The 18,011-nt window shown below is 44.9% G+C and overlaps 1 protein-coding gene across 3 annotated transcripts in view; it reads right to left on the bottom strand.

Annotated features, from left to right (window-relative positions):
* GUF1 (GTP binding elongation factor GUF1) overlaps window positions 1–16,071 on the bottom strand; it is a 270,588-nt gene extending 254,517 nt beyond the window's left edge. The window contains exons 1-4 of one of the 3 annotated variants that reach the window (XM_086962692.1): window positions 16,001–16,071; window positions 12,245–12,779; window positions 3,124–3,235; window positions 2,881–3,029 (exon numbers count right to left, since the gene is read on the bottom strand). In XM_086962692.1, the coding sequence (XP_086818818.1) occupies window positions 2,881–3,029; window positions 3,124–3,235; window positions 12,245–12,436 (453 nt within the window). In that variant the 5' untranslated portion in view covers window positions 12,437–12,779; window positions 16,001–16,071. Of the gene's footprint in view, window positions 1–2,880; window positions 3,030–3,123; window positions 3,236–12,244; window positions 12,780–15,921 lie in introns of all 3 variants that reach the window. The other 2 variants (XM_086962693.1, XM_086962694.1) reach the window with 2 other exon arrangements.
* Between the last annotated feature and the right edge of the window lie 1,940 nt (window positions 16,072–18,011).

Genomic DNA, 18,011 nt, shown 5'->3' with positions numbered 1-18,011 from the left:
GCTTAGTTCTAGAAATAAAATAACTAAAAGAATATTTTTATACAAAAATAATTGGTCTGAAGTTCAGTTTTTGAGTGTGTGAATTCATTTTCTGAGTGTGTACAAAAAAAGCTTAACACTGTCCTCTGATGCTGCCTTACTGCTCGACCATACTACCACAAATAGAGAGTAAGGGTCTATCTAATTTTACCTCTGCCTACCTTTGGGGTTCCACTGGACTCTGTGCACACTATACCAGTCTTTGGTATAGTATATACAGAGCCAGCTTCCTACATTTGTGGATCAGCGGTGGGATATACAACTTTGCATTTGTTGGACTTCTTGGTTACCACCTGATCACATGACATAACTCTTAAATTGTCTTTAGAATGCAGATTTTTTCAAATGGAAATTTTTACAAAAATGACTAAAAGTCTTCTTGGGGCTTTGGTTAAGTCACTGTTAGAGTTTTAGAAATTAAAAAGTCACTTTAGCGAAGGGTAGAGGTGGGTAGAACTTTTTGTTAGAATGTATCAAAACAAGAAAATAATCCTGATTAAATAGAGGGCCAGGTTGAGTAGCTTGACCTCGACCCTTACCTTCACTTGTTTTTCAAGGTCCCTATGTAAGATTTGAACTATAGCTGTGGGTCCCCATCCCACCAAACAAAAGTTCCAGGAGCTGTTAGCTGGGTATGCTAAGGATCACCCATCTGAAAATGGTGATGACCAGTCAGATGAGGAAGAATAAGAAGTGGATGGTGATGCTAGCCAGCCTCACCCAGGTCATAGGGAGAGAAGAGCCCAAGTGCTTTTAACTCCAAGAATCAACCTCCCGGCACGTAGAGGCCACACAGGTGGCTCAGGTGGTAGTGAGAACAATGAGGACAGCCTCAATGAGGAGGACATCATGCTAGTCAGGCTGACCAAAAGATTAGACCTAGAGACCAGACTCCTGGCTCTAGAAAAAGAAAGAGCAGAGATGGGCCCAGCACCCATCAATGGTGGCAGCAATCTAAATAATATAGAAAAGGAAGGATCTTATGAGCCCAAGATCCCCAAAGGAATTGTCCATAAATTTGAGGAGGGTGATAATATCACCAAATGGTTCACAGCCTTTGAAAGGGCTTGTGAAGCCAGAAGGGTGAAGAAAACTCTCTGTGGGGGCACACCTTTGGGAAATATTCTCTGGTAAATGCAGAGACAGACTTCTGACCCTTAGTGGGGCAGATTCTGGGTCTTACCGGTGAGGAAGGAGGTGATCCATTTGAGTGCGTCTCATTGTATGCCGATGTGGTAGAGTCTTTTGATCAGTGTGTGGTGGTATATAGTGCTGAAGGCTGCCGAGTGGTAAAGGAGGATCACAGCTATAGTTTTTCCTCGATCAAGAAGCCGGACTGGGAGGCATCAAGTAGCTGGTTCTGTTCCAGGTGTGTCGTGTGTTGCTTGTTGATGATCTTTTCTAATACCTTGGCTGGGAAAGTGAGCAGGAAGATTGTGTGGTAGTTCTTGAGTTCACTGTGGTCGGCGGAGGATTTATTGAGTAGTGGTGTGGCTTTGGCGTGTTTCCAGGCATCGGGAAATGATGCAGTGGTGATTGAGTTGTTGAGCAAAGTGGTAAGTTCCTGGCTGATTCTTTTGTTTCTGAGATTGAAGATGTGGTAAGGGCATGGGTCTATCGGAGCTCCCGAGCAGATGGATTTCATGATAGTGGTGGTGTCCTGAGTAGAGAGGAGGTTCAACCTGGTGAGCCTGTGGTGAGCAGCGGTGGTGAATCTAATGAGTAAGTCTGTAGCTATCAGACAACCTATCATTCACTAGGTGGGTTGGGCCAGTCGAGTGGGAAATTCTACATCTATTTGTAAGAACTTTAGCATCTTTGGGGCTTTCAAGTACTTTGTTTGAGGCAGAGGACTGCAGAGTGAATTAACTGGGGTGTTTGAAGGGGAGACAGGCTGTTGCTGTAGAATACAAAGCTACATGTAAGACTTACTGCAATTAAACACTCATCGGTCATCTTTTTGAGGGTAAGGGATTTGGTTTTTTACCCAAAATTTCCTTTAGAAACCCACCAACAATTTTCAGGACCAAGTGTCACCAGTTATCAATCATTCATGTTGCCAGCAACAAAAACACAATTTTAATGAGAGTTGTAAAAGTAGTGTCTATCACGGAAATGAAATTAACAGCGATACTAGATATGTAGAAATTAATTTTCCATTACGCCACAACTTCACAAAATACATTTTCAACTGTGTGCTTTTTGTTTTTTAATTGCTGCTATATAGAACTACCCGTTTCTGAGGTCCCCTCTGAGAGCTGCTGGCATAAATTGCAGTTTGTAATCACTCAATAACATTCTGAGTGATTATCAATCTGCCACTATCTGTAGCTACATGAAGTTACTGAAGATGCACAATAATCTCTGGAAGAAGCCGGCAAAAGCAGTGAATGAACATAAATAGTGATTCAAAAGAAGTGTTACCTATATGGGATTATTCAAAGGCCTAAATTGACATTGCCTGTCTGAATCTATAGGCACTTTCTTCAAAGAGAGACTATGTACTGAAAGAGCTTTGCTTTCACTCATGAAGACAATTCCATCCACAGAGAGGCAAAACATTAATTGACTAGACATCTGCTTTGCCTTCCTTCCAAGAAAAGATCAGTCCCCACCTCCACACAGAGTAGCAATCGAGACACAAGAACAGAGGCCTAAACCCCAGTATAGAGATTAGCCTCAACTCTGTTTGGCTTCCAGGTCAAGCCAAACTAATTGTTTGTTTTATTCAACCAATGTATTACAAACAGGCCCTCACTTATAACCAATGCTGCTGAAATATTGTGCTTCATCTTACCACATCATACATAGCAACCATACCTGTATTCTCAGTTAACTTACTGGTGTATCGATCAGATTTAATAGGTACTTTTTTCCTTCATAACTGTACACAAGAGAAGCCGTTTGTGCCTTCACAGTGATCCCTCGTTCCCTCTCAACTTGTAGTTTATCCAGAACTTGTTTGTTGCGTTCCGTTTTCAGAATCCTCCCTTAAATAATGAATAATTTATAAATGAAAAGGTTGCATTTCAATTACATTTCAGCAAAGTACATAGTCACAAAATGAAATATAGTCATACTCACCAGTAATTTCAAGAAGCCTGTCTGCGAGGGTACTTTTCCCATGGTCCACATGAGCGATAATACTAAAATTTCTAATGTTTTCAACAGGGAATCCAGACATATCTACTTTCTCCTGAAATAGAGTTTTGAAAGATTTAGATGCAATTTTTTAAGGCAAATCTGTTGCTGAAAATGGAAACACATAGCAGGTCAGCTTACAAGAATTGTGAGTTGTGGCACCATGGCATGAACAAGTTCAGGTACCGAAGCACCATACTGCCCATGGAATGGTGCAACCCCAGAAGTCCAAAATAAGACTGACGGTACAGAATTTTCACAGGCTCCACAGACAATAATCAATCAAGTATTGTAGAGCCCACAACTCACCTGTGAGGGTCTCAAGGCGCTAAGGGGTGGGGGGGGGCAGCTACTGGTCGAACAGCCAAGCCAGGTCTTGAGACGTCTCCTGAAGGTCAGCAGGTCCTGGGTCTGACGCAGGTGGGCAGGGAGGGTGTTCCATGTCTATGCGGCAAAGTGGGAGAATGATCTGCCGCCAGTGGTCGTTCGTCGGATGCGTGGGACTGTGGTGAGGGCGAGGGCGGTGGAGCGAAGCTGGTAGTTCAGGGTGTAGAAGGACAGTCGTTTGTTGAGGTATGCAGGTCCAGTGTTATGGAGTGCTTTGTGAGCATGGGTGAGGAGTTTGAAGGTGATCGTCTTGTTGACCGGGAGCCAGTGCAGATCTCTTAGAGTAGGTGGTGATGTGGCTGTGGCAAGGGAACCGAGGATGAGGCGTGCTGAGGCATTCTGTATGCACTGGAGTCTCTTCTGGAGTGTGGTCGTGGTTCCTGCGTAGAGGGCGTTGATGTAGTCCAGCTTGCTGCTGATGAGTGCTTGGGTGGCAGTTCTCCTGGTTTCAGTGGGGATCCATCTGTAGATCTTGCGGAGCATTTGGAGGGTGTTGAAGGAGGAAACAGTGTTGACTTGCTGGGTTATAGAGAGTGTTGAGTCCAGGATGAAACCCAGATTGCGTGCGTGATTTGTGGGTGTCGGGAGAGCTCCCAGCGCGGTCGGCCACCAGGAGTCGTCCAATGCGGAGGGGGTGGCGCCGAGGATGAGGACCTCCGTTTTGTCTGAGTTTAGTTTCAGTCGGCTGGTCTTCATCCAATCTGTGATGGCCTTCATTCCCTCGTGGAGGTTGGATTTGGCAATGCCCGGGTCTTTGGTAAGGGAGAGGATCATCTGTGTGTCGTCGGCGTATGAGACAATGTTGAGGTGGTGTGCTCGGACCATGTTGGCGAGTGGTGCCATGTAGATGTTGAACAGGGTCGGGCTGAGGGATGATCCTTGGGGTACACCGCAGGTGATCGTGGTGGCTTCAGATCTGAACGGGTGGAGGCGGACTCTCTGGGTTCTGCCGGTGAGGAAGGAGGTGATCCAGTCCAGGGTTTTGCCTTGGATCCCTGCGTCGTGGAGGCGTGTGTGCAGGGTGTGGTGGCAGACGGTGTCGAAGGCGGCCAAGAGGTCCAGGAGGATGAGGGCCGCTGTTTCACCAATGTCCATTATGTTCCTAATGTCGTCAGTGGCGGCGATGAGGGCGGTCTCGGTGCTGTGGTTGCTGCGGAAGCCGGATTGGGAGGAGTCCAGGATGTTGTTCTCCTCCAGGAAGTGGGTAATTTGTCTGTTGGCTGTCTTCTCAATAACTTTTGTTGGTGTCATCCTGTGGGAGAATGGTGCAGTATTACAAATCCACATTTTAAATTCTGGCAGTGGCTGACTTTCCACTGCCAAAACCATCCACCAGAACACAGGAACTAGATTGCGATTGAGAACAATGAGGTGGCAGAATGGGGTAATCAGGCTGTGGAAGGTACATAGGGGTTCTTTGTCATCATTGTTAGCCCACCTAATGGAACAACAGTTACCTTTATCAGCCATACATGACATATCATCAATGCACAGAGAGGGACAAAGAGCAATGGGATGGGCCATGGAGCAACAGATGAGGAGAGGAGGAAGAAGATAGTGGATAGAAAGCAGAAGAGCAAGGGTGCTCTAATGTCTCCTGCAACAGGAGGGAGAAAAATCAGGGGCAGACATGCATTCCCAGAAAGTGCTGACACACAAAGGTAAAACAGGAATTGGAAAAGTGATTAAGTGTGGCATTGGCAGCTAGCAGCTGGCTTTTTCAATGCTGCTTGTTTTGTCATGGTTTTTCTAAAACTGTATTGCTGGCTAAGCTGTCGTGCCCTCGTCAATATGTATAAAATAAATTGGCTAAAAAAGCTAAATTAATTTTTTGCACTCAGAAAGCAGACATTACCTAGAGTAGCCCTAGCAACAAAAGGACATACCTTGGGCGCTGAAGTGCTCCTGGGGAAGACTTGGCTAATGCCATGGCTAAAAAGAGTCTATTGAAGCCAGCAGTTGAGGGATACAACTCAGATGAATAGACATTCAATCAGAGATTCTCATGGACAGGCCAAACATAAGAATAGGAAGGAAAACTATTGAATCAAGAACAGAGAACTGAGATAGACAAACCCATCCAATTATGAGCAAGAGGCTGACCCAAAACCCCAATTATATGTTACGGTTTGGGAACAAATATGGAGGAAAATAGGGTTAACGGTTCAAAGGTAAGTATTCAGTTGTGGGAGTTGGTATTCTGAGGGTAGACTCAGGGGTCCCCCAAGGTCAAACACCCTCAGTGGCACTAGAGCAGCCGGGTGCAGATTGTTGAGGCCCAATGTTATCCAATGGGGTATATGGGGCCTCCGGTTGGTGGCCGCTTACGAGCAAGCTACAAGATTGTGGGAGCAAAGCTCCTGGATTTAAGCTCAGAGTAAATAGGGGTTCAAGCCAGCACAAAAGGTGCACCCTCAGCGGCACTGGAGAAGCCGGATGCAGAGTGCTGGTTTGGTGTCGGGCAATTGATAGCTTTGAATGGGGAGTTTCTGGTTTGATAAAAACACTGCAGGCTCTGGGACGAAGGTCTTCTGGGTGCAACCACCACTTGGAGCGGTAGGTTGGGATGCTGGAGGTTGGCTGGACACCGTGGGTTGAGCTACCCAAGGCCGTGGGCGTCGGGTGCAGGGGTGTCTTTTAGGGTCGGATCTTCTTACCAGCTCCTAGTCGCGTTGTGGGGACCTTCCGGTTTCAGGCAGCAAGTGTCGGTTTGAGGCAGGTCAGGGATCACCGGATCTCGGATCAGGATCGCCGGGGAGACCTCGTGCTGGTGTTGGGCCTCTCAAACTCAGTGGGTGCAGAGTGGTGCAGACTCCAGGATCTTACCGGAGCTGGAGTCTGTTGGTGAACAAATCCAGTGTTCAGGGGACACAGAGTATTTTATTTTGAAGGCAGGGCATGTCCTCTGGGTTCTTGAGGCTGCTGCTGCAGGACACACAGGAGTTTTGCTACTGCAGGATCGAGGTGGTGATAGGCCAGTAGGGCTAGGGCCAAGTCAGTGGGTGTCCTCCTCTTCTTAGCTTCGGCACAGCTGTTCGGTCCTTCTTTTATTCTTGTAGTTTCTTGTCTGACTTCTTGGATCAGGGCTGCCCTCTAAATACTGTATTTAGGGGGCTTTTTAGGGGTCTGGATACGGACCTTAGGGCGACTACACTCTTGGTGTGCTCACCCAACGTGGGGGAGTGAGCACAATCCCTAATCCTGATTGGGCAGTGCCTACCATCTGCAAGATGGCAGGCACTGAACAGTGAGCTTCACCTCGCCTCCCCCACCTGAGGAGTGGGGTTGGAAGAGGTGGGCATACCTTCTGGGCTGGCTAATTTTTCCCACCTGTCTTCCCGCCTAAAAGGAGGGGAGACAGGAAGGGGTTCTGCTCCTGATAGCAGGAGAGGCTGGGGGGTCGCATTACAAAGGCTGCAAGGCATTTGAAGCTCCCCTGCCACAGATTACTCTTCCTGGCCTGGGGGGGTGAGAGCAACTCACCCAGGAAAGGCTTTCTTTCTGGGCTCAGGGAGCGAAGGCTCCCACCCTAGGGGTCCAGAAACATGTCTAGTGGTGGCAGACTGGAGTGTACTAGTCAGGGAACCCAGCAGAGGCTGGTCGTATTTCAGGGGGCATCTCTAAGATGCCCTATGAATGCATTTTTCATTACATCCCACACTGGCATCCGTGTGGGTTTAATGTGCTGAGAAGTTTTTCCAGTTTTCAGTAAAGGCATTATGGTGCTGTGGAGTTTGTAATGACAAACTCCCAGCACCATGTACACTTAATGACATTACTGCACTTACAAGGTCTAAGAATTGGCTTAGACACTGTAGGGGTTCAGGGCTCATGCACCTGTACCCTCGCCACTGGTATAGTGCACCCAGCTAGAGGGGTGGCTAACCTATGCCAAGGCAGAGGGTTGTAAGCATGGCACACAGGGATGTGTGCCATGTCGACCCTTCACTTTGTTCTGCACCAAAACACATAGCCTGCAATGGCAGTGTGTGTGTGTGTAAAGGTATAGGGCCTCTAAGGGTGTTACAGCCCTTAGAGGCCTTCCATGGTCAGAGTGCCCTTGATACCCATGGTACCTTTTACAAGGGAACGAAATGTGGCCAGAGAGGTCCCACTAGGGGTACAAGGCACAGTTTTGGGAAAGAACACAGGCCCTGGGAACCTGATAGGCAGGGATCCAGGGCACATCAAGTCAAAGTGCATCAGTAGTCTGGCAAAAAGTGGGGGGGTTGCTGCAACAGAAACCCAGTTTCCTACATAGACCATATAGTACAAGAATGAATTTACAAGTAATTGTCAGTTATCCAATGCGCAAAGGAATAAGAGCTTGAATTAGCCAATAAATAAAGGAGCAACAGAAACAAACAGCACAGTAGCAAGGAATATAGCTATTAAAGGAACAAAGAAGGGGCATAACATTCTATTCAACTACTACTAAACTATGCATTCATAGAAACTTGAAATATCAATACAAATGAAATGCTGACAATGTGGGCTGAATTCTTTGGAATATGTCAAGATAGTGCCACCAGTCCTGCCAAGTATCACGCATCAGGCGTGATACTAACGCATTTCAGTGTGGTAATCCGCATTACTGCGCTGAAATGCTTTGTCACGCATATCTGCATAGAGTCTCAGATGTCACTGCAAACTTTTAAGTGGGGCAGGAATCAGCGCGCCAGCAGCGGCGTGCCCACGCAGCTCCCCCAGGCTTGGGACCCGGGCTCAGTTCGCAGAGAGCTACGGCTAGTACTCATTAAGCAGGCTCACACTCCCTGCTACAATATTTCATAATTGCGATTTCCTCGTGGTGGGGGGGGCTCGTCGTCACATCCTGCTTTCTGAGCGGGGAGTTCAGTTTTTTGAGAGCGGGAGAGGGCTGCTTGCTGAATTTACAGCAACGCCCGCAAACCATTCATGCCTCTGCAGCTCGCACCGGCCCGAGGCAGGCCACGGTGTGCTCTCAGCTGCTGCACCCTGCTAAATTCAAGTCTTGCCGCAGCTGAGGGAAGTAGTCAGTCACCCGCTATGCAGCGGCCACCAGGACAGTCTGTCACTGACTGAACGGTCCCGCTCGGTACTCACTGAACATCCCCATCTGGCGCATGATGCGGTGGCCGGATGTCCAGTCTCCTGCATGCCGGCCGGGCCCCCAGGAGTAAGAGTTTGTTAATTGCTATTGTCCATCCTCACGCCCTGCCTGGCTCATAGTTAAAGGAGGAAGTCAGTGTTTGAGAATCGAGCACCTGCTCACTTCCTCCTGACCTCAACTGCCCTGTACTCGCCACACCAGTGCGAGTCTCACAGTGAGAGCAGGTGCCACAGGCCTAGGCAGGGCAACATGGCTCGCTCTCTGACTCTTGAGAAAAGAAAGGCTAAATATCTCCGCAGTGACACGCCAGCAGCTCCTCTCTATCACAGTGATTGGATTTTGGATGATTCTGATCTCGGAGACTCCGGTAAGAAGCAAATAAATGTAATAACCGATCGCAGTTCACATTTAAAATGTTACGTGGGGGGGGGGGGGGGGGGGGGGACATAGTGGTTGGCAATTGGGTACACTTTCCCTTTGTGCACCTCGAGGGAAAATGCCTGTAGATTAATGTTTTCACCGGCTAGCGGTCGGAGCTCTGTCTTGTCAGTTTTGACTAACACCATAAAGCAGCACAGAGGGTTAATATGCCTCCTGCACAGATAGTCTGCCATCATTTACACTGTATTTTATGTGCATAGCTCAGTGGGTTGCTACTAATGTGACAGAGATCCCTTTATTACTTGTGGTTCAACAGCACGTGGCACTTAGTTTAGGGTGGCAATTATTTAGAAATAATGGGATTAAACGCACCTGCTGCAGAGTTTGAGTTTCCCGTTGGTCAAATGAGTGTTAGCTCTGATATTTTTCCATTTCCGTGGATATCATTGCATGATTTTGGTCACTAGAAAGTGTCACTCATAGTCGTTGAATGTCACTCATACGTACATTGAAACTATCAACATGTCACACTTAAGCAATCTGAAACCTTGGCAGCTATGTGCCACCTATACTAATAAGCTGGTCGCAAGATTCATTTTTTATGTGATCTTATTAGGGAGACAGGAGATTTGTAGACCCTTCTTTGCTAGGGGCACACCAGTGAAGTGCGGAAGTGCGGAAGTGGAAGCATCTTTGTATTCTTGGGTGGAATGACTCTATCCCTGGCTGGTTTACCAGCAATGGGAAGGGAGAATTGTCAACAAGTGAATTGGCAGAATGAGGACACAAAAAAGTCATGATTAAAAATAAAATGTGGGCTGAATCATCACAAGATCGATGATGTAAGTAAGCAATAGGGACTAATCATAAATTCCCAAAGGCCAAGTAACTGTCATTTACACATCAACAATCCTATCTATAAAGCAGCACAAATCTACAAAAGGAAGCTTTATGAAATGTTATACAATATGAGGTGTAAATTTCGGAAGGGAGACTTCAAGAAACTTCATAAATACAAGTGTAGGTATTTACATGAAATCCTTAAGAACGATAAATAAAGAACAAGCATTGGAAATGCAATAGGGCTCGCATTAGGAAAGTTTGAGCTATTGGTCTTATAAATGACATTTTTTTTATTTATGTGTTATTTTTTAAAATAGCTAAATTAATAGCTTTGTCATTTACAATGCCAATAGTTATAACTTTCGCTAATTTGACACCTATAGCATTTGTAATGCAACATGTTTTGTATTTACGTGACTTAGATGTATTGATATTACAAATAACAATGGCTTTTAGCACTTTCTGGGTGGGCGAGGAAGTAGCTAATCTGTTTGTATTATTTATACAGTGTTTCTATTCCTGACAGCGTCACGCTATAGTGAAATCTCACAGAAATATACTTTTGTGCTCTGAAATGAACATTACCTTATACCCAGATTAGTATAGAAATATTCTGAAATGACGATATAAAATAATATTTTGGATAATAAAGCCTCAACCCGAATATAATTTCACTTTGTGATTGATATAATCTCACGCTATGAATCATCATGAACTCACAGTCTGATATAAATGTGCATTCTGATATGATCTCAAACTCTGAAATAATGCGTCTTCCGGTGCTCCCTTCCCTCTATCCGGACGTGCTCAGTATGGGTCCCCTGAAGCTCTCGCGCTCACATCGCTAGACTGCGAGTGTAGCCGGAGGAGCCCTTATCTTGTGATATTTACGAAAGTGTTTCATTGTTTGTTAATTTCTACGTGGGCAGATTGCAGAACCCGTGAGCGCATTGTGGAGTGTGACTGAGCTTGGATACCGCTCCGGCCAGGGTCCGTGTGTGTCACGAGTTTGCTGCATGCAGGAAATAAACAGTGCATGGCAGGGAGGGAGACATGACGGGTACAGGCCACAAGCTCATTTAGCACTCACACATGAGGGAGGTCGTCAATGGAGAGGAAAGGGGGAAGCGAGAGCGTGAAAGAAGGGACGACAGGTTTAGAGGCAGCGACTACAGCAGAGCATCAAAGGGCTGGGCGAGAAGGAAGGGGGGAATACGAGGAGATAAGGACCCAGAAGGGGGAGGAGGGAAATGCGAGCAGACTTTAAAGGGATGGGGTAAAAGGGAGGGGGGAAATCAAGGCTTTTTGTCCCTGCAAACATTGGGGTAAGCCGCATCACTCAAAGTAGTGGTTACATTTCATAAATCTAAAGAACTTTACTAAACAAACCATAGTAAAAGACGACTAAACATTAGGGTACATTGAGTGGAATGCTTAAAAGCTGAGCGCGCAGTTGTTGCAGCAAGGGGCGGGAAGATTGAGAAAGGAGGGCGGAGGAAGCACGGGAAATAAAAACAAGTTAAACAAGTTATAAAAGGAGACGAAACTGAAAGTACGGCCGGGAGGCCGTGAATAATTAGGGGGTGACAAATGCGCTGGGAGGGCTGCCTTTGATGTGGTAATGCGAGGCAGGCAGGCAGGCGGCTGGTGGCATTGTGTACGCGCTTTTTAGGGCTTGCGCTTGCGCAATGACCTAAAAAGCACATGCACTGCAAGGAATCGCCAGTGGAATCGCCAGTGGTGGTTAAACACTGGATAAGCCCCTATAGAGCTTCGCCAGCTGTGCGCATGCGCACAGCAGGCGAGCCCTAAAAACTACATAACAAAGATGACCTAATTTTGAACAGCATGGCCAATATATCCTTCTCGTTATTTGTACAACTCTCAAACAGTGGCATACACAGGCAAGAAGATATTGTTTTTGTACTGAGCAAGTAAGCATTGTTGAACATTGTTTTGTAATACTCTACAATTTACAGTAATTGTGCTGCTATTCCAAGTTTTGAAATACGTAGGTAACTAGAGAAGTAAAATAATTAACTTGTTTATGGAAACTGCTGCTTCGTTTTTATAATACTTATGAAAGACCACATTCGCTAACACAACTTTTCTGAGTAATGTGAGGATGGTCTTAATGTGTTCACTACACATTTAATACTAAATATAACCAGTTTGCTGGTTCTCACCTTCCTTTCACATTTTGTGACCTCAAGTTGGCAGTGGTCATAGCAACATTGCAAAATCTGTTAATTTCACACAAACCTGTTTATCTGTAATTACAAAACTGCAAAAACAATAAGCTTAATGTTCACAAGTTAACTGTGCTAGAAGGCTACTGGCAGGATGTATTATGAGGCTTACCTGCTGATTTTGAGAACTGTAGGGTTTGTGGTGTACATAACTTATGACGGGTAACATTCTCCTGCAATGGAGACGCTCACAGGAAGCAGCACAGCTGCAGTCCTTCACTCTTGATAACCTGCTTCGAACACATAATATCCTCCACAATGAGGGGAGATAATTTCCAATTGGCAAAGGAACAAATGCAAACATCTTTTCGGGTTATCGTTAGAATTTCTATAATTGGTCAAGGTCCGATGTTCATGAAAAGTTCTGAAAAAACAACATCATTCAGAGAGACGTTTCCTTTTTCGTATTACTTCTATTTTGAATGCAGGGGGGTTCTCTGAACTACAGACCATCTTCTTTTGTGTGCACAAAATGACTTCATTAGAGTTGCAGACAGGATCTTCTGTGAAAGTACTGCCATAGAAACGTAGTCTTCTAAATTAGATGAGAATTTTTACTCATCCAAGGCTGACTTCATAGTTAGTCTTCAAAATAACAAATGATAGCAGCTTTGGGTTTCTTTTCTTCCCCAGTTAAATTCAGTTACCTATGAACACATTTCAAAATAGAGAACCATTGTTCAATTAGTTTGTTAGTGAAGCTGTTTTCTTTCTCACAATCACAAAACAGTCCACCTACGTTGTGGAAAGTGGTAGAGGTTTACATTTTTTTTATTATTTGGTCAACGAACATTTCACACTACTAATCACCAAAGGCGAGTAAGAAAGAATTTAAAAGGACACAAGAGATATCACAATCTATCACCAGTCTAACGTAGACACAGCCATCAACTAGACTACAGCACTTAAATATTGATCTCCCTCCAAAGCATAAGACCAAGCTTTCGTGAATCTTTGCATATTTAATTCACATTGCTACATGGGGAAAAGTGCAAATATGACGTACTTGCCAATCCAGACTCCAGCATAAAGGTCTTTAAATAAAATAAAGACAAGCCTGAAGCTACAACGAATATGTCTGGAAAGAGATTGTATGGTTCTAAAAGTCTTAGACAAAGGAGAATTTTCCTCATTATTGTTTGATTTTCTAAATGCAGTTCCAACAATTGCAACAATTGTTCAACTTCAAGAGCTTCAGAGAACATTTCTGATACAGACCTAGAAAAGTTCTACACTTTCCTTCTGAAGATGCACAATAGTAATATTTGCTTTAGTCTTGTCTCCAAACTTACGTTCCACCAATTCAAAAGATATTTTTTAACCTGAGCTGAAAGCCCTCCTGCTTCAAATATATTTTACCTAAACGCTTCTCCTCAGTTTTGACCTCTCTGGTATAGTCTCTGCACTGAACGGTGCCTTGAGATCTACTACACGCCCTCCAGTTCACTAGACTCCATCTCGCATGTGGCACTAATCAACATCCTGCTACGCAAATATTAAGAATGCTACATCATATTCTATACTCCAATGTTCTTGACTTTTAAATCTACCAACAGCTTCGAATAATGTAACGATGTACCTTTGTAACAGTCGGGTTTGTATATTTTTTGCATGCGTAGTTACCCATTTATACTGTAAATTACTCGAGCACCTTTGGGCAATGTCAGCGCTATAAAAAAATGTATAAATAAATTGCATCTATGTTGGAGGGTTTCATACGCAACTCAGCTCACTGATTTGGCTGCATACACTGGTACTGTGCACCATTGCCATACTACTGCAAAGGGTAGTTTTTTCTTTTTGCTGCTCTTCTTTTAGCATAGAGGATATATAGGGTACCCTGCCCGTCAGGCGCACAATGCCCATAGGGCTAAAAGGGCTTCAGCCCCTCCGTTGTACGTTTTTTAGCGCAAGCTGATGATGTGGGCTTGGCTGGGCAGTGTCTGGAGTCTTATCTCCAGTATGCCCAAGTTTTTCACAGGTCTTTAAAGACCATTTGCATATCTTTGTCAACTGGTTAACGAGGCTTTGTTTTTTTTCTGGTTCCAGTGCCCCATGGGCCACCACTCTGCCTATTCCTTACATTTACATTTACTGCCATAGTGTAAGCAGCTGCGGCAGGTAAGAGCGGTGATGGCCGGCTGGGGGATTTCGAGATACGACCACGAGGGAAAATACATTATTTATTTAAATTTTCCCTTGTTTTCGTCTCTCGAAATCCCCCAGCCGGCCTTACCTGCAGCAGCCGCGGCTGAGCCTAAGAATGCATTTCATGAAATGGAATATAAAGTAGGGTTGCCAAAAGAAAAATGCCAACCATCTGTTTTTTAAAGAGCCTGCAAAGACCTCCTCTTGACACTAAATTGGGTTATACATAAAAAAAGTATACATTCATTTGTAATATAACTTTTCTGTCTTTGTTCCATTTAATTATTAGTCATGGATCATTCAAGCAGCCCTAGCACACAATTAAAAGTGCTATTTATATTTGCTGTTCAAAGTATGCACAGATAAGTGGTGAAAATATGGCTTTAGGTGACTGTTTATTTTTGTACCATCTGGAACATCAAAATAATGAGCTGGCAACCCTTATCATGAGGCTGGAAGTTTGTTGCGGGATCAGCACATTATTTATTTCCTCCAACCTCGATCCCAGGACATTGAATAATGCCATTATAGCAATAGTTTAATTTATATCTGAAATGCTAAGCCACCATCAATAATATGCTGAGTTACTTCAAGTGTCTGGGAATGCACCCTGCCTTCAGATAACTCACTCCTCATTCTTGCCCTTCACTTTCATGCTCACCCTGCACTCACAGCGATCACAATGCACTCACACCGATCACCATGAACTCACACCATTCATCCACTCACCCTGCACTCACAGTGATCACTCTGCAGTCACAATGCACTTGTGCTGTTCACCCAGTACCTCCACCCTGCAGTCACACGAGGGCACTACTCACCCTGTACTCATGTGACACTTCACTCACCTGTCCCCCTTACTGCTCAATATGCAATCTCACTCAAACAAGACCATCACTAACCATGCATTAATTTGTCCCACTCAGCACTCAAATTCATATGGTCACCTCACTCACCCTGCAGTCACTCCTCTTATCCTACTCTCACATCGCTCACCGTGCACTCACATGGCCACTTCTGCCACCCATACAGTTTAATGTACCTGCTACAAAGAACGTGTAGAAAGCAGATCATAGAACTGAGTGTGAGTAAACTATGAGTAGCGCTACAAGAAATGAAATGTTTGTTGAAAAATTGCTGGTGGTGGTACATTCAGCACCTATCATTGGCCGCCTGTGTTACTCAGTCCTTTCCTTCGACAGAGTCAGTGCTGCTCTCTCCTGCACTCGGCATAAGGGTTACCAGCAGTGCCCGTTGTCTGTCCAAGGGCAGCATGCGCTGCTCTGCTTTCCCTGTCTCTCCTCGAGCTAATGTTGCCACTAAACACCAACCACTCTAAACAAAAATAAACGTATCTCCATTCACGCCCATTCTACAGCACAAAAACGACTTTTGCAGTACTGCTTTGCCCCCCACGTCATGTGCGTAGGGATCTTGGCGCAGTTCTCGCCAGTCCACAGAAAAGGCCAAGTGTACTCCTATAATCCTTAACATTTTCTGCACGTATGCTATAAAAACCTGCTGCTGACCCCGCATCGTTGCACGCAGGAATCAAATGTCATTGTGAACCCGAAAAAAACCCTCCAACTTGTTTTCTACACTCAGGTTGCCTGGTCTGTTCTGCCCATGGTACTCTCTTACCTCCGTTTATTGTTATTTCTCCACATCGGGAGAAGCAGAGACTAAAGCATTCTCGCAAATTGACTACATCTGTACTTACTTCCCTTGCCCGGTAAACCAAAGACCCGTCAAGCACTGTAGCATAGGGCGCCGCCATACTTTCAAGTCACGTGACAGGCCCCTAGTGGAAAAACTAGAGCGTTAACCTACTTTTCAGTCAAATAATGAATGAGGCTGGACGACGTGTTGTTGCTTGAACAAGCTTTTTCATTTCCTGACATTTAAGAAACAGGTTGAATTTTTGGGTGAAGGTGGTTATTGTATGAGCTTGTATTAGCTGTACTGGTAGAAGAGCAAAACCTTTCCTTATTCTGTTATAGGTAATTCCGTAAGCCAGGTACTTTAATATAACTGCCTCGTTCGTCATCATGTTTGATTTGGGGTAGTTTTACAAAGCGCACGCACGAAAACAGCACTTAATTTTTGGAACTAGATTATTTATTGTTTGTTGTAGTAAATACGGATAACATTTCCTGATATGTGTTTCGGCGCGCAACCCTGTGTTTAATAATCATGTCAACAACAAGCCAATGGCGAGGACTGAGTATGGTGTAGAATCCATACGACTTTGAATCGCCCCGATTAGACCCGTATATACCATATTTAGAGCAAGCTCAATATGTAAGTCTGAAATATTTTAAGTAAGAACAGACGCGGTACCCGGTCATTCATAGCTGCCATGGTTTCAGATTCCTGTAAATGACATTTATAATTTCAGTGTAATTATGAGTGACATTTCAACATCTGTGAGTGACACTTTCTGGCGAGCAAAATCAAGCAATAAAGATGAGGGGAACATAAATATCAGACAAAACACCCATTTGCGTATAGAGATTGTCTGAATCATACGTTTTGAGCTGAATCATCGCCCTGTATAAAAGCATCCACTACATTATGCTCCCAAAAGAGAAATATTTTTGCTGTGGAGCAAAATAGAGTACACTTTTGGCATAATCTTGGCCTCAAAATTACAGACGTTGCTCAAAAGTGTTGAACAATCACGGACAACACCCTTTAGCGATGTCTGTAATTTTGAGGACAAGGTTATGCTGAAAATGTAGTTTCTTTTTCTCAAGAGAAAAAATTTCACTAGTGTGGCCTGCAACAAAACTCTAGTCCAAAATATTCATAGTACTTTAGGCCTCCGAGTCTTACTACCGAAAGTCATTACACTGAAGTTTCTTTTTCAAATGTGCAAGTGATATTTTACATAAATACATCCACGCAGGTGTTCAAGCCAGAACATAGATGTAAAGTTATCCCTTGTAAATACACACTTGATAGTAGTTACAACACAAAGCTGTTGCAGGAAGCTCAGCAAAGAATGCCTGCCAGCACAAGCATATCTGGGATAGGCTCCTACAGCTTTCAGTTTCACAGTTCCCATTAAACACAGGCTTACATGCTGCCTGCAAAATGCTCTTGACCCAAGACCCAGGTCTGCTTTTCGGAAATGGGTAAGTCAGAGTTTTCCCCATTTCCAGGGAGGCCAGCTCATCTTGCCGGGCCCTTGCTCAGATTGCCATTAGTTAAAGTATCACACCCCGGAGGTACAGAACATACCGGATGTGATGGCAGGAGTCGGGTCCCTTCTATACAACCTGTCTTCCTCACAGGACTGGCTTTGAAGTGGCAATTACATTGAAGAGTGACTCTCTCGGCGCACTTTCCTCTGTACACCTATCTTCCTTTCGCCTTACTGCTTAGTTCTCCTTGATGGTGATTGTAAGCGGCTTATGGAGAACAGAGTCCCACATTTCTGAGTGGAGCCTGAAGGAAATTAATTAATTAAGTTGCACTCCACTCTCTCACCAACTTCACTTGCAGGGCGACTCTGGCTGCTCTGCAATGCCAGTCACTCTAGTCAGTGTAACCAGTCCCTCTCTCCGCAATGAAGGCTGCGCCAGCCGCCTTGATAATTTGCTGCAAAGAAGCCAGCGCCTGCCAGCCTCTCACAAGTTAACTAAACTCTGGCAGCAGGACATGGCATCTGGTCCCCGCGGCACCTCATGGTAGGAGAAGGATCTTCCTCCGTCGGTGGTTCTGCGAAT

This window comes from Lissotriton vulgaris, chromosome 3_1 (assembly GCF_964263255.1).
Source record: "Lissotriton vulgaris chromosome 3_1, aLisVul1.2, whole genome shotgun sequence".
NCBI classification, from domain to species: domain Eukaryota; kingdom Metazoa; phylum Chordata; class Amphibia; order Caudata; family Salamandridae; genus Lissotriton; species Lissotriton vulgaris.
This window is presented reverse-complemented; position numbering and strand designations above follow the sequence as displayed.